Below are 16,980 nucleotides of genomic sequence, written 5' to 3'. Positions count from 1 at the left end.
CATAGTAATGTGGCAAAAGATATATTATTATCCTCAAGCCTTCTACTCAAGGAATTGATATGAGAAAGGCTAAGTAATTTGTGGTGGGTGACACAATACTAATACATCATAATGCCCAAAATGAGTCTATATGGTTGAGTAGAACACGGTAAAAAGAGTTTGAGAAATCCACAAAGATAGGTTTATTTTAATTAGAAGTAAAATCCCATACTGATACTGAAAGCAAAGATATGACAACTGCCATTACATTTTTTTACTTATTAAGGTTTTGAAGAATAACATTTGACCATATGTGGTACACTGTGCTAACAGACTATATTCTGAACAAATACTGGAGCTTACTGAGAGTGAGGAATGATTAATGTGAAGATGAATAATTATTTTGTCCCAAATAAATAGCTATTTAAGGAAGAAAGTAAGAAATACAAATAAGTACACTCAAAGAAGAATGTAATAAATGCTATTGTAAATGGTGGTAAACAATCACAAAATCACAGAATGTTAGCACTAAAGAGGCTAAAATCGCATCCAAATTTTTGCTTTTTGTATTAGCCATAAAAATTCTTTTCCAAGGTTGTGTCTTAAATTTAAACATGCAAAATTAAAACTACAACACACTGCTTAAACTTACTGAAATCATTCTGCTTCAGATGTTCTCATACAGAAGATATCACTCCAGCAAAGGTAATAAAAAACTGGCTTCACTATTTTTAATTTCTTTCTTTGGAATTTATAACCATTTTCTTTTGAGTAAATTTATGTTAATTGTATTCAGTTTTTATCAGATGCTAAGACCACAATTATCAAAACAAGTTAGCCAAATGTAAAAATGCTGAATTGCTGATCAGATTTATCTAATGAGTCAAAATTGTCAAAGTAAATTTACTTTCCTTTTACATCAGATTAAGTAAGCATACACAAGAGGTAATCCAGATGTAAGAACTAATTTTTGTGTCAACTTGACTAGACCACAGTACTCAGATAATTGGTCGATCACATCTAGATGTTGCTGTGAGGTAGCTTTGCTTTGTTTTGTTTTGTTTTAAGATTACAGTAGACTGAGAAAAGCAGATTATCCTCCATATTGTGAGTGTATCTTGTCCAGTCAGTTAGTTGAAGGCCTAACAGAAAAGACTGACCTCTATGCAAGGAAGAGCAAACCCTGCAGCCAAGTGCCTACTGGCTGGGGTTGGGGTTGCTCTTCTCTAGCTTTCCAGCCTGCTAGCCTACCCTGAAAATTGTAGAGATGCAAGCCTTCACAACTGCAAACCTTCACAACTGCATGAACCACTCCCTTAAAATGAGTACCTGTGAAAGTACTTGTGTGTAAACACACACCTAATTGATTCTGCTTCTCTGTAGAATCCTGATTACTAGACCAGTCTTTGGGCACAGAAAAATAAAAGATCTGAGTATATGAGTCTGCTGTAATCAACATTAAAACTGTATCTAGACATTAATCTATTCTTTTTTTTTTTTTTTTTTTGCAGTACTGGGGGTGAAATCCAGGGGCATTCTACCTCTGAGCTATAGCCCCAGCCCTGCTTTTATTCTTTATTTTGAAACAGAGCCTTCACTGAGTTGCAAAAGACCTTACTAGGTAGCTAAGGCTGTCCACAAACCGTCTCAGCCTCCCAAATGCTGAGATTACAAGTGTGTGCCACCATGCCCAGCTAATCTATTCTTGTTACCTAAGTTTTTCAAGGTAGTTCTCCTTTCGTCTTGTATTCCTCCTTGTACTTTCCATCCCAAACCAACTTTGGCCCCAAGAAATAGTTTTTAACTTCTCTGTATGAACCTAATTGTTTTTTATTATAAAAAAATTTACTTTCTCAAACATTTACCATGGCAACCAATATTTCCTGTCATTAAACTGAATATATAAACCCAGAAATCTCTGAAGGTAGATATATAATATAATATACATATTATATTGCCATATCTATATGCCTTAACTCGACTCTTAACTCCCCTACAATTATTTCCTTTTCTTAGAATTTCAATGACACTCAAGGAATATCACATAAGAAAAGAGACAATGAAATAATTAAGCAAGACATGCTCCAATTACTTTCCAAAAATTTAAATAAAATTCACTATAGAATTATGTTTAACTCCATTCCTGGTATCTGTCTTCAGCAATTTTACCAACTAAATTCAGGTAGTAATTAATACCTACTGGTTACTATAAAAGTTGTGTTTCTTCAATGGATACCCTGAAACTATTTTCCTTGAAAATCAAAAAAGCCTTCTGTGCATAACAATCAAAATGTTAAGTATATTTTAGACATGTACACCCAGATTTTCATTCTATTAAAATCCCAAATTAAGAGTCTGGTGGAAGGGGTACTAGATTTCAAGTATCACAGCTGATTGAGAGCACTGGCTTCACAGTCAGTCCAAACTGATGACACAAACCCAAGCTTAACAATTTATTTGATTTTCCAACATCAATTCCACTTCTGCTCTCATGTATAAAATGAGGATAAAAATAATATCTACCTATATAGAGTAGTAAAAATTAAACGAAATACCCTATTCTAATTGAGTATACAAAGATGTATTTAGAAAACACTCAAATGTTGGTTATCATAAATAATCATTTTAAATGCTCAAATATCTGCTGAATGAACAAATGATGCTTATGGTTTCTGAATATTCTATATCTTGTGTTTCATTCTTATTTCTTCTCTCTCTAGCAAACATAACCAAAGACAATAGAAACGAGCAGAGAGGTTACCTGAGGTTAAAGGGACAAAGCTGGGTCTTTTTGGGGGGAAAGTGGGTGGCATTTTTTTTTCCACCACTGGGAATGGAGCCCAGGGGCATTCTACCTCCAAGCTACACCCCTAGTTCGGTTTTTTATTCTTTATTTTGAAACAGGATCTCACTAAGTTGCGAAGGGCCTAAGAAGTAGCTGAGGCTGGCTCAAAACTTGTGATTCTCCTGTCTCATCCTCCCAAATGCTGGGGTTACAAGCATGCACCACCACACCTGGCTGACTGGCATTTTTTATAGCTACTTTAGGAAGAACCAAATCTCCATAAAAGATATGTTTAAGTTCTAAGTCCTGATATCTCTGAACATGACCTTGTATGGAAATAGTATCTTCAGAGGTACAATTAAGGCAAGATGAGGTCATGTTAAATTAGGATGGGCCTCCTAAACCAACATGACTGCCGCCCTTAATAGAGAAGAGACATGAGAACAGAAGAACAGAGACAGAAGATGGCCACATGAGGACAGAAGCTGAGGTTCCAGTGACACTGCCACAAATCAAGGACTTAGTCTAGGGCTATCCTTAGTGGGACTAAAAGGATCTTCTAGAAAGGAGGGCAAGTGAGTGGCCAAGACAATACCTTGACAGTCCTTCCATCCTTGAGAATGCTAGAAAATTACTTTGTAGTTCTATGACTCCTAGTCTGTGGTGCTTTGTTAAAGCAGTCCTGAGAAACTAACACAATTTATGGTTACAAAGTTCTTCTCCATGTGTTGTTTAAATAACAGAACTTCTACATGCATTTTTTAAAAAGAGGCACTTATTACATACTCAAACTCAAGGTAATCAATCATTAAGGAACTGCAGAACCCTAGCAGAAACCCTATGATTCTCCATATCTAAGTCTTAGTAGTCTGGACAGTACTCCTCAAGATTATTTAAAAATATATCTAAATGATATAGCATTTATATGATTCTAAAGCATCAGAAAAATGATTAACTAAAACTTTGCTACTTCCTTAAGGTTTTCTCTTCTCACCTTTAGTAAAAACTTTAATGTGATCTGGTGCAAACCATCAATAAAATTTATTATTAATTGTAACATATACTTACATTTTTAAATGTACTTTTAAATGCTCAAAGAAATATGGTAAATTTAGCCATTTTAACAGGAATATGATACTAGGGGAAAATGTATGCTTTAAATCTCACTACCCAGAGTCAAGATTCCTGAAAAGCTCCAAAATGGAAAGGAAATAAAAATTAAATTAATTAAAAGTGGCTCTTGGACAATAAAAAAGCTTAGACACCTAAGAACACCTAAAAACAGTCAAATGAAGCCAAAAGAAAGAGAGAGAAAGAGAAAGCTCATGCCCACACATCTCATTCCCAATTTTAGGTCACTGGTCTATTGCCTAATAAAGTTTTCTGATTAGTTGACTTATTTTTTTTCTTGCCAAAAGATATTAGAAGACAGGAAGTGACAAAAGACAGAAAAAAAAAAAGAAAAAGCAGAAAAAAAAAAGGATTGGCAGTAATAGCAGAACCCGGTGGATTGAAATGAGTTGTTGATAAAAGATGCAGTTGAGATGAAATTTACCTGATCTACTCTACTACTCTAAACATCAAGTATAGTGCTAAAGAGAAAAGGACGTCAAAGAGCCATATACATATCATAGTAAAAACAGATCTCTTATCTTATGGCATAAAGCTACTAAAGTGCACCAACAAATATATACAAAAATGATCTCTTTGGGTGTATTGAAACGAGTGAACAAACATCAGTCCTACATTCATACCACCCACAACATATTACACTATGAGGTAAGGTGTACACTGTGACAACAAAAAGTAATGACGACTTTCCCAAATCACCAAGAAAGGACCATGTTCAAAATGCCTGGCTCTGATCAACCGAATAATTTTAAAACCAATTTTAAATTAGACATTTAAGAAATATTTTTAAGAAAGCAGGACAGGACAGTCAGACCAATTTTAGAATGACTGCTTCTCTTTCTCATGAAAAAACAGGCTAAGTTTTAACTTTTTTTGTATGTGTGTATATGTGTGTATGTGTGGTAACAGGGATTGAACCCAGGAGCATTCTGCCTCCACAGCAACATCCCCAGCTGTTTTATTTTTATTTTGAAACAGGGTATCAGTAGGTTGTCAAGAGCCTCACTACTTCCCCAGGATGTCCTTGAACCTGTGATCCTCCTGTCTCAGCCTCCCAAGTACTGGGATTATAGGCATGTGCCACCACGCACAGCTTATAAATTTGTCTTTTAAAGTATTAATTATAACTATAAAAATCTGTCTATTCAAATTAGATCCCTCTTTTTTTTTTTTTTTTTTGGCAGTCCAGGGGATGGAACCCAGGGGCATTCTACCTCAAGCTACACCTCCAGCCCTATTTTTTATTCTTTATTTTGAAACAGGGTCTCACAGAGTTGCAAAGAGCTTCACTAGCTGAGGCTATCCCTCAACCTCAATCCTCAGGTCTCAGCCTCTCAAATGCTGGAATTACAAGCATGTGCCACCATGCCCAGCTTTCAAATTAGATCATTCTGAAGATTCCAATTAACTAGGATTTTGGTATCATTTTAAATTATTTTTCTAAGAATAACATATTGTTTTGCAAACTCATCTACAAAGTTGTCAATGTCTATTTTTAAGTGAATATACAATTTATTTAACATTCAAACTTCATTAAGATGTGCAATGTGGCAATTTTACTGGGGGTTTAACCTTACCTAAAATGATTGCTTCCTGGAGCTTAGCAATAAAATCCAGTTCACACTTAGTATATTTACTTTACTGAAAAAATACAATACCAAAACAAAATGCAATTAAGTGCTTTCTAAAAAATTCAGTTTTAAAGGCCTTTCAATGTTCATTGTATCAACCTTCACAAGATGGTAAACAATCTGACCATGAGACAATGATCAGAGATAGAATTCTGGTCTCAAAATAAGCCAATACAAAGTCATTATAATCATCAGTTAATTTGGCCCTATTTGTTCCTATTAAGGAACAGTTCATACTATATCCTAAATACCTAACCCCTATGTGTGGCAAATACTAAATAATACTTAGAAAATTCTGATAACGTTATGTAAAACGGGTATAACCCATACAAAAATCACCTTTCTAGTTGAGACTGCCAAGCTTGTATAAATTCAAGTTTCATCATTTCACTACTAGTGGACTCATAAATTATTAGCAGTAATTCAGAAATGGATTTTAAAATTTAATATTTCTCCAAACCCAGTATTGTATGCTTCAATAATTTCTAAGATAACAATCTCTGTGTAATGATACCTTAAAAATGACAATAGTACAACTGTGGGTACTACATGCAAGTATATCATTCATTAGCCTTTTTATAGTATAGTGATGATTATGTTGTGAACATTCCCAGAGCAAGCTTAAAACAAAATCCCTTTAATAAACAAGTACCCTGATATTTTATTAAGTTGTTTTTCCATGAGTAAGCACTGAGCAGTGTGGACACAACTGTTCCCTGGTTTTCAAGATACCTCGGGGGCAGGTATCTGAATACATCAACGAATGGAATAACATTTCAATAACCTTTAGTGTACAAGTGTAAGTGCTCTTCCCGAGCATTGGCTTTACAATTCTTTCCAGAAAGGGTCTGATTATTACTCACATTTGATGAAGAACTTGTGCCATGGCAACTCCGTTAGTCAGCTGTTTGACATCTTGACAAGGCGAGGCAGTCTTAAATGTCTGCAGCTAAAACAACATAGAGCAAATGACCTCACTGCTTCATTATTCCTAGAGGATAGTGTCACAGAATAAATAATTTAAAACCACTAAATGCTGTCAAAGCAACTAAGCCCTGACAAACAAAATAAGTTTAGAGGACTGTATATTACTTTTATAAAAATAAACAATTTATAAAATCATGACTAACATAGTAAAAGACATAGATGACATATATGAAGTAATTCAAAAATTCTGAATAATACAAAGCCAAGAATATAATTAGTCTTTTCTTTTTGCTACTTTTAGGGAAAAAAATTTTGCCATAACCCACATTTGCAAATTAAAGCTCCAATCATATCATTTGATAGGAAAATATAGGCTAGATGTCAAGCTAAAACTACTTATGGCTTATTCATGACTCTATAATCAGATAGGACTCTGGTCCCTACCCAACAACATAAAGGCATAAGGAATTAAGGGCCCACCCATCACACCAAGTTGTTTCTGTCCAGTGTGGCTTTAGATATTACTGACTCTTGAAACCTCTATTTGCTAAACATTCACACACACATTAAGAGGGGAAGTCGAATGTTGTAATATTTTTGAAAAAAAGCAAATAAAAGATAGAAAAACTTCTAGAACAAATATTACAACAGAGGCAAAACAGATCATATACTTTCTATCAATCTAATCTAAGCCCATATCTTAAACATATGATTCTTCCCCCCCATACATATCAATTCCTTCACCATTCATAATTCCTAAGTTTACTGATTAACTACCACAGTCTAGTAGAATTTAGAATTCTTTCCTACCACAATTTACTGTTATTGGTTCTATGTATTTTGCGATTCTACAAATCTGTCTCTATTATTCTAATACGAGACAGAAGAATGACATAGGCAGACTATAGACAGAAGTTACTTTCAAAATACATAGAGCCTGTACTCTATGCAGAACTGGTATGGGGTTACAAAGGAAAATCATCAGGTTTCAACCTTGAAGTAGCTTCAGTCAAGAGTTAAGGAGAGGATAAAAAGATACGTCAATACAAATGATTGCAGTATACACAAAATGTTTTAAAATAAATAGTAGTCAGTTAATTTAATAGGGTTTATATTTAAGAGACTTCTTAAAGATGTTTCCTGGATGGAAGATCATGAGGGATGAGTAGCATATTTTCTTTTTTTTTTTTTTTTTGGTGGTACTGGGATTCCTGGAAGCCCTTCTTCCTCCGGGCTACACTCCCAGACCTATTTTATATTTTTGAAACAGGGTCTCTTACGCCAGCACGGCTGGCTTCGAACCTGCGCGATCCTCCTGTCTCCGCCTCCCAAGCACGGGGATTACAAGCGTGCGCCACCACGCCCGGCGGAGTAGCATATTTTCTAAGTAAAGAAGGGGGCAGGGAAAGCATCTAGAAATAGGAATATGATAAAATTCAGATACATAAAAAGACAGTATTTTTAGAGAACACGTATTTCTATATACTGGATATACAATACAAAGAAGGATGGGGGAAGAGAGGTTAATTAAAGAGGCCAGCAGGGGTCAGTATGCTCGAAGGCTAAGATAAGAAGCTTAAAGACTTACTTTATCCTTAGTAATGTTAAGTACAACAGTTTCTATCTCACAATACAGTTGAGAGAATTAATGAAATAAAAAACAGATCATGTATGGCATGTCTTATAACCTAAACAGTTTTCTGCATATTAGCTATGAACTAGGGTTTCTAAAAGTACGTGGGGTTTAGAAAAAATATGTACCAGAATCTTCAGATATATTAAATCAGAAAATCTCCAAATGATTCTTACATATATGAATTTTTGAGAACCACTGTTCTAGGTGATGAAGAATCACTGAGAATAGTAAATAAGACAGTGACATCTTAGTATATTTTGGAGAGCTGTAGTAGCTTTGCTTGAGTCAAGGAGCTCAAAAAATTTCTTCAATAGTTCTGTTAATAAATGGATAAAGGAAATGAATATAATGTTGACTGAAAGAATAGGATGAATATATAGAATATTATTCATAGAAAATAAGAATTATAATTATAGAAAATAAGAAGTATTTTGCAAGTAGGTAGAAATAGAAGGACCAGAAACCTCAGGGCTTGGAACATCCATGTGTATGGGGGGAAGGGGATATTTGGATTGAACCCAGAGACATTCTACCTCTGAGATATACCGTCAGCCCTATTTTATTTGTAGTTTGAAACAGGGTCTCCTTAAGTTGCAGAGGACCTCATTAAGTTGCTGAGGCTAGCTCTGAAACTGTGATCCTCCTGTATCAGCCTCCTAAGTACTGGGATTACTGGCATGTACCACCATCCCCAGCTTAGATAGTCTTTTAAAAGAGAATAAGCTGCAGATCCCATTTTTTACAACCCTTCCTACTTACTCAGTAACTTTTAAAGTATAAGAAAAAGTTTTGTTATTAATATTTTACAAAATGGGTATGATTGGTGATTTTAAAAAGACAATTCCAGAGGCACAAAACATTAGGCAAAATAGTAACGAGAAGCCAGGCATGGTGGCACACGCCTGTAATCCCAGTGCTTGGGAGGCTGAGACAAGAGGATCACACAAGTTCGAAGCCAGCCTCAGCTACTTAGTGAGGCTCTCAGCAATTTAGTGAGACCCTGTTTCCAAATAAAGTATAAAGTAGGTCTGAGAGTATAGCCCAGAGGTAGAAAAGCCTCTGTGTTCCACCCCCAGTACCACACACACACACACACACACACACACACACACACACACACACAAATAGTAAAGAGAAATCTATAAGGAATACTTATTCTAAGGAGCTGCCTCCTTGGCCACTATGTTCAGCTTAAGATCAATTTCTCTTTATTGTCATTAGAGTGTCTCCATGATGTTCTAAAAATAGCTGCAAAGTAACTTAGATAGCAGAGAATGTAATTTTATTTGGCTAAAATGAAAGACTTTATAAACCAGTAATAGTGAATTTAAAAGCTCAGTATGAGGAGTAAAGCCAAAGCAAAGGGACTAGTCTTCATGGAGGCAAGAAACAAAAGTATCTTTAATAAGTGACCCAGAGGCCAGACAGAGCTTTGAAGGGTGTTCATCAAGACAATCACCTTACATTTATATTTTCAAATAAAGCAATTAATCTGAAATGTAGAAATGCTGTCCCCAAACTGCTTCAATGTAAGCATCACAAACATTAAGGAAAAAAAGAACTGATAGCCAAGAAAAACTCAATCTTAGATTAATCCTCTCTTCATACCTTCTTCCTCTAGCTCCTTGTTTCAGAAAGACACTGTTTTGAGTTTGAAGATTTTCATAAAAACAATTCAGTCTTTAATAATTTTCTGAATCAGCATTTATATTTTTATTTTTCCTTTATCTGCCTGTCAAGAGTGCAAGAATCAAGAGAATTATTAAAACATTTGATCCAATTTCATTATTTTATTGGTGAAAATAAAGCCCAAAGGTAATAAATAAATTTCCAACATCACAGAGACAAGAAACAGCATTAAATTGATCTTCATGAAAATACTTCTTCAAACTCTCCTACACCCTAATATAAATTATGGCCACATTTAGCCCTGAATTTTCTAGGTAGCAATATATTCTAAGAACTAATTCTCTTAAGAAGTTCTAAAAATCATAAAAACACCTTTAAAAATTACCAAAAGAGGCACCCCTCTACATAGTAAACTTTTCTTGATAACTTCTCTGATTCTGTTAAGATCAGCTCTACTTTCCTCCTACAGCTAAAAGAACAGTTACTTCCAACTATCTTCTCATCTTTCTGATTTGGCCCTATCATATTTTTAAAGTCAAATATCTTCCACTATTTCTCCTCAACACATAACATTACTTATCACTAACACTTTAGGAGACCAGAAATATCCTGACAAATAAGTATTTTCCATTACTTTCCTTCAATCTATAGCTAAATGAAACCATCTCCATTACCCTTATTGGCTCTCCTCTGTGTTTGGAAAACATTTCCCTGACTCTACTTGCTAAAATCTATTAATCCTTTATGATCCACTTAAAAACTTACTCCCAAGTATTTACACAAACCTACATCTATATCATACTTAAAGATAAAATACTGGTCTCTGAGGTCAGGACCAAGACAATTATATTCACTACCACAACTTTGATTAAATGTTGTATTGGCTACCCTAATCAGTATTCTTTCTCCTAGGGATAGTATAGAAAATAGGTCAAAGACAACAAGCACAAGGGCTTCAGAAGATGCTAAGTGTTACAGATAGGACAGAAAAAGGTTAACACGTTATAATGGGATAGGTGGGCTACAGGTAGATCACTACTTTAGAAAGGATTGTCACAGAGAGTCTCTGAAAGATAACATCAAGTCCAACATCAGAATGGTGAAAAGCAACCAGACACTAAAGGTTCTAAGAGAATATTCTAGGTAGAGGGAAGAGAAGTTAAAAATCCTGGGTATGCATATACAAAAAAACCCCAAAAAACCAATAAACTTAGTTTCTTCAATAAATAGAAAGTCAATGCAGCATGGTAGACACAGAGGTGTGTAGCATGAGGTGAATTTGGGCTAAGTTGGGGAGGTGGAAAGATCAACAACACAGTGGCTGGCAAAGGCCAAAAAAACGAGTGAGAGAGGTGCCTAGAAACAAACCAACACAGAAGATAATTTCATGAAGGGAACACAAAAAAAGATAATATTGTAGTTAATGGATCTGACAAAATGGCAAAGAAAGGAAAGTCTTAGAGAAAAGAAAATCAAGTGGAGTGGGGCTAAGGAGTTAATGGGAGTTTAAGTATAAAGGGTAAGTATTTTTTAAAAAATCAAGAAATTTTATTAGGAAAGGAAGGGGAAATACAGTGTGGCTTTAATATGAAGTAGGTAGAACGGTGGCTCTTTGCTCTTTTAAAAATGGGGAAGATTTGAGTAAGTTTATGCACAGGGAGGAAGAAGCCTATAAAGGAGGAAAACAGTTGTAAATACAGAAAGGGGATAAATGATAGAGCAAAGTTCTAAAAGAGTTGGAAAGAATAGAACCTAAAGCCAGAGCCAGAGATGAGGAGGTGGCCATTTACCTGAGGAAGACAGATTGCAGGCTCACATAGAGTACTGATGAAGGTTTGCTAAAATGAATTAAGAACTGTTTAGTTATTCTTATTCATAAAGCTGTTCAAGGTTATGGCAAAAGAAACATCTGGCAATCTAACAGTAGTAGTGGTAACTGTTTGCACTCTCTTATCTACAATACCTTTTCTGCCTCATAATATTTTTTCAGGTTTCAAGGAATTTTGCCTCCCATTGTAATTATATACAGCTTCGCCCATTATTCTAATTAAAACTGATATATGCCTTCCTCAGCACCTAGCACAAAGCAGGAAGTCAGTAAATACTGGTTAAGAGAATGGATATAGTCAGATAACATTTTAAAATATCACAACACAGTTCAAGAAAATCCTGCACTTCACCACATCATACTGAAGTTAATGACATCATAAAGACTAAGTCTACTATTTCAGTCAAGTGATGTTTAGAGCACAATGTAACAGATTAGGATACCCTTTAATTATCTACTTGTTTTAACAACAGATCATTAAAAGTAATGTGGCCTTGTTTTCTGACAGTCTTAAATATGGCATCAAAACTCCACTACCTATTTTAAATGAAAATACAGATTAACAGTTAGCTAACTTCTTTTAACTCAGAAACCTAAATATCTGCATTATACTTAAAGAGTTATTTACTTCCAAAGTGTGTAAAAGCTATTTTAAAATATGGTTATTTCCAATATACTTCGTGCAAATTCAGAAGTCTCTTAGATTTCTTGTCCTTTGGAATTACATGTCTTAAAAGACGGCCAAGGAATCTCATCAACAAATTAAGGCCTCCTCCAGACCCAGTTTGTTTACATTCCATGCGGCACAGGCTCCCCTACACATTACTAAGCAACTGGTTTTGGGGTGAGCAACATCAACAGTACTTTGTGGGCCACCAAACACCACCCTTGCCCAATATGTGTTAACCACACCTGGATGCCAACAACTCTTAAGGGGTTAGTTATTTAGTTCACTGGAATACTGAAAAATCTGAGGACAGATCCTACCTGTCCAAACCCAACACAAACACAAATCCTAAAAATGGATGAAGTGGAAACAAAAAAATGCCAAGTCCTTTTATTTAAAGAAAAGCGCTATTTGGAAGGGGCTCGGTGAGAAAACGGGATATAGAGCCCCTATTCCCAACATAGCTTTTTCTCCTCACAGGAAAAACCTGGAAACATCTTTTAAGCAGCTTCTACAGAATCGGACGTCCTAGAGTCCTAAAGAAAACACCAATCCGAAAACTAAAACAGCCACTTCCTGGCCACCTGTGTCCAAAAAGGAAAAAGGTGGTTGGGGTTAAAGGTTCGATTTTGGAAAGAGGATCTTTTTTCCCCAAAGAAGCCAAGGTCCCTAAAGGGAGCAGATGGGAGGTGATCTAGAAAGTTCAGGGATTGGAGAGCCCGACAGAAGGAGAGAATGGGGCGGGAGAGGAAAAGAGGATGGGCACCTGGCTCCTGTCACAGTTGGCGCCACTGGGCCCGGGGTGCTCGGCCAGCCCAGACCCCGGGGCTTCCTCCACCCCCACCCGCACAGCGCGCTCCCGCGGCCCGCGCCCGCAGGTGGCAGCCCGAGCCCGGCTAGGGCGCCAGGAGCCACATGGCCCGCGCTCCCTCCCAGGCCCCGGCGCCCTCACTCACCCAGATCATGAGGCTGTCGCAGAGCGGCAGCTTGGGCTGCGCCTCCTCCATGGCCGAGGACGCCGTCCACTACGCCTCCGACACCGCCACCTTCCTCCTCCCGGACTCCACCCGGAGCCGGCGTCGACGACCTGCTCGCGGGCCCCGAAAGCTCGCAGCCAGGCCCCGCGCCCGCGCCGCTCACGCGCGACACCTCACGCTGCCGACGTCGCCGGCGTGACCCCCTCCTCACCGCCCCGTCTCGCCCCCACCTTGGTCCCCGCCCCCGGCCGGGTCCGGGCCGCGCCGAGCGCCACCTGAGCCCCGCCCCCGCCCCGCCCCGCCCCCGCCTCCCGGGTCCGGCACACCTCGCCCGCCGCCCTGAGTGACCCGCGCGCCCACCAGTCACAAAGAAGGAAGGGACCCGGGAGGGGCGGGCGGGGCGGGAAGAGCGGGAATAGGTTGGGCAGCAATGGATGCTGATTGGACGGCCCCTCGTGGGCTCCGACCAATCAACATGAGACGAGCCTGATCCTCCTGGAGGGAGCAAGTGTGGGCAGGGAGAGGTTTGTGACCTGGCAGGTGCAGTGAGGGCGGCGGCGGGAGGTTGTGGGCGGGAAGGAGGGCGCGCTTGCGCGGCAGGGCTTGGAGCCACTGAAGCTGGGCACAGCAAGTGGCAGGAGGGGCCCTGGAGCCCCCAGGAGGGTACAGGCATCTTCTGTCCTCCTGTCTCTCAGCAGTAGCATCTTCTCTCTGCAGGCATCTTCTGTCCTGTCTCTCAGTAGTAGTCTCCTGGCTACTACACGTGTGGAGAGCCATGCATTCTGCTTCCACAGTTTCTTCAGAAATAGGTGGACCTATGGCTAAAACCTTTCGAGGAAAGACGAGTTTTCTCCTTAGGAGCTCATTGGAAAGGGAAGGTTCAATTTGCAGGCGTTGCAGAGAAGTGTGTTATTGCTTAAGTCAAACTCTTAATCCATCATATATATCATAGGCAATTTCACTTCAAATGAGGCAAAAAAGGAAAACCATTTTAGGTAGCAAAGTGGAAATGAAATAGCTTAGTTTTCGAAAATCATGAAGATGTCAATGTATGCATTTTTCTTTGGCGGTTAAAAATCTTTTCTGAGAATCTTGGGGATGGGTAGTGGCAAATTGGAAGCTCTCCAAGGTACTGATGATGACTTAGGTTATTGAAAGGGGCTAGAATATTCTTAGTCTTACTGTTGTTGGTTCTCATCACTTTGCTCATTCATAAATTCATCAATGCATGCTCTGCGTAAAAGCAGCTGGCTTATTTAAATTGCCGAGTTTTTATATTTAAACACTGAAAGTTGAAGACTGATAGATGACTGTAATTAAGTACCCCCAAATGTAAATCAGTTTCATTCTAAAAATACCACCCATGTAGTTGCCATTGATTCTCTTACCATTATCCCAGAACTTTCTTAACATGTTTGGAGTCACTATATTCTGGACACTAGGAACATTAATAATGTGACTTAAAGACAGCAATAAAATCTAAAAATTGAAGGCATGATACTAATTGTGACTTTTTTTCTCCACTAGCTATTGAACTTAGCTTTCTCCAGTGGACCCCCAAATTCTACATTCTTGAGATCATTGTAATTAAAATGTAAACTTGCATTGTAAAGATAACGTAAGTTGCAAATTGAAAACTTTGCCAATATGAATTACTGTAATCACACATACTTAGAAACATATGAGAATATTTATCATTGAGACCAACAGATATTGAGCTACTCAGATAAATTATTTACTGAGAATAACTGGCAAGGGTAAAACTGAGTTATCTTTCTCTACATGCTGTGCAAATAAAGAGTAAATCCTTAGGGAAGGATTCCCAATTCTCTTCATGATAGTAGATCCAAAGATATGAGAAGGTCATCAGAGAATTCAGGGGGGAAAAAAAGAGAAATACAGACATTTCAAACACAAATATGAAAGAAAACAAACATGAGTCTCAGACAAAAACAAGAAAGTGCAAAGTATATTATTCCATTGGTCAGTAAATGTCCAATAAATAAGTTAAAAACAATAGCAGATTAATATCTATTAAAATATGCTTTAGAAAATGACAACTCAAGAAAAGTATCACAATGTTTAATTTTTAATTTATAAATAAAAGTATGTAACTTTAACATTGTAAATAATATGTATTTTAGTATGTACACAGCACAAAGGCAAGGGAATGCTTATGAAACAGCTATGTTATGTTTGCATATGGATAAGTGATTATTTTCTGTTATATTTTATGGCACTTGATCTTTCGGCAATTAGCTTCTATTACATTCTTATCAGAGGGGGAAAGACATTTTAAAAACTCACTATAATTTCCAAATATTAAATTGGAGTTGGTTTTTATATTTTTGTATTTATTTTTATTTTATTTGTATATATTTTTATTGGTGCATTGTAGTCAAACATCACAATGGAATATAAGATTTGTGAGGGTATACAAGCACACATCAGCCAATTAGCCCTTATGCCCTCCATATCCCATTCCCTCCCCCTCCCTGGATCCCATGCTTGATTTGGATTAAATTTGATTCATTTGTTTACGTATATCATGCATTTTAAAAAGATTCCATCTTCCCCTATTCCATCCCCTCTGATTGGTCACCTTAATTGCTCTTCCATGGGGCCCTTTCTCCAACTAAATCTCCTCCCATTACCCATTTCTTCCTAGTTTTTGCAAATTAGGGAAAGCATCTGACTTTCTATTTTCTATGATGTTTCTCTATGTATGCCGCATTGCAAGTTCCTATCCCACTCCTGAAGGCCCTGGCGCCAGCCTGGCCCCCCTCCCCATGCAGACTCTAATCCCGGCCTTGTTGGCTCAAGCACCGGCCTTGCCTCATAGCAGGTCCCGATCCCAGCCTCGCTGGCCCCAGCTCTGGCTTCACCCCTTGGCAGGCTTAGATCCTGGCCTCAGAGGCCCCAGCACCTGCCTTGCCTCACAGCAGGCTCTGATCCTTGCCTTGGAGGCCCCAGAATTGACCTTGCCTCATGGCAGGCTCCAATCCCAGCATGGCTGGCCCCAGCACCAGTCTCACCCCTCGGCAGACTCCGATCCCGGCCTTGGAGAACCCTGCACCGGCCTTGCCTCAGGGCAGGCTCTGGTCCTGGTCTCGCTGGCCCCAGCACCGGCCTCACCCCTCAGCAGACTTTGATTCAACCTCGGAGGCCCTAGCACAGGCTTTGCCTCACGGCATATTCTGATCCCAGCCTCGCTGGCCCCAGCATCAGCCTCACCCTTTAGCAGGCTCCAATCCTGGCCTCGGAGGCCCCAGCACTGGCCTTGCCTCACAGCAGGCTCCAATCCCAGTCACACTGGCCCTGGCTCTGGACTCACCCCTCAGCAGTCTCCGATACAGGCCTCAGAGGCCTCAGTACCAGCCTTGCCTCATGGTAGGCCCCGATTCCAGCCTCGCTGGCCCCAGCACCGACCACACCCCTCGGCAGGCTTTGATCCCGGCCTCAGAAGTCCCAGCTCCGGCCTTGCCTCACGGCAGGCCCCAATCCCAGCCTCGCTGGCCCCAGCATTGGTCTCACCCTTTAGCAGGCTCCAATCCTGGCCACGGAAGCCCCACCACTGGCCTTGCCTCACAGAAGGCTTCAGTCCCAGCCTCACTGGCCCCAGTACCGGCCTCACCCCTCGGCAGGCTCCGATCCTGGCCTCGGAGGCCGCAGCACTGGCCTTGCCTCATGGCCTGCTCCGATCCCACCTCACTGACCCCAGAATCAGCCTCACCACTTGGCAGGCTCCGATCCCAGCCTCAGAGGCCCCAGCACTGGCCTTGCCTCACGG

The 16,980-nt window shown here is 39.1% G+C and overlaps 1 protein-coding gene across 1 annotated transcript in view; it reads right to left on the bottom strand.

Moving 5' to 3' along the window:
* Positions 1-13,220, bottom strand: part of HOOK1 (hook microtubule tethering protein 1) — a gene marked incomplete at both ends in the record, with an annotated part of 53,415 nt that extends 40,195 nt beyond the window's left edge. The window contains 2 exons of the mRNA XM_080690634.1: positions 6,390-6,475; positions 13,170-13,220. Of these exons, the coding sequence (XP_080546760.1) occupies positions 6,390-6,475; positions 13,170-13,220 (137 nt within the window). The remainder of the gene's footprint in view (positions 1-6,389; positions 6,476-13,169) is intronic.
* Between the last annotated feature and the right edge of the window lie 3,760 nt (positions 13,221-16,980).

This window comes from Muscardinus avellanarius (assembly GCF_963383645.1).
Source record: "Muscardinus avellanarius genome assembly, chromosome: 3".
Classification (NCBI taxonomy): Eukaryota; Metazoa; Chordata; class Mammalia; order Rodentia; family Gliridae; genus Muscardinus; species Muscardinus avellanarius.
This window is presented reverse-complemented; position numbering and strand designations above follow the sequence as displayed.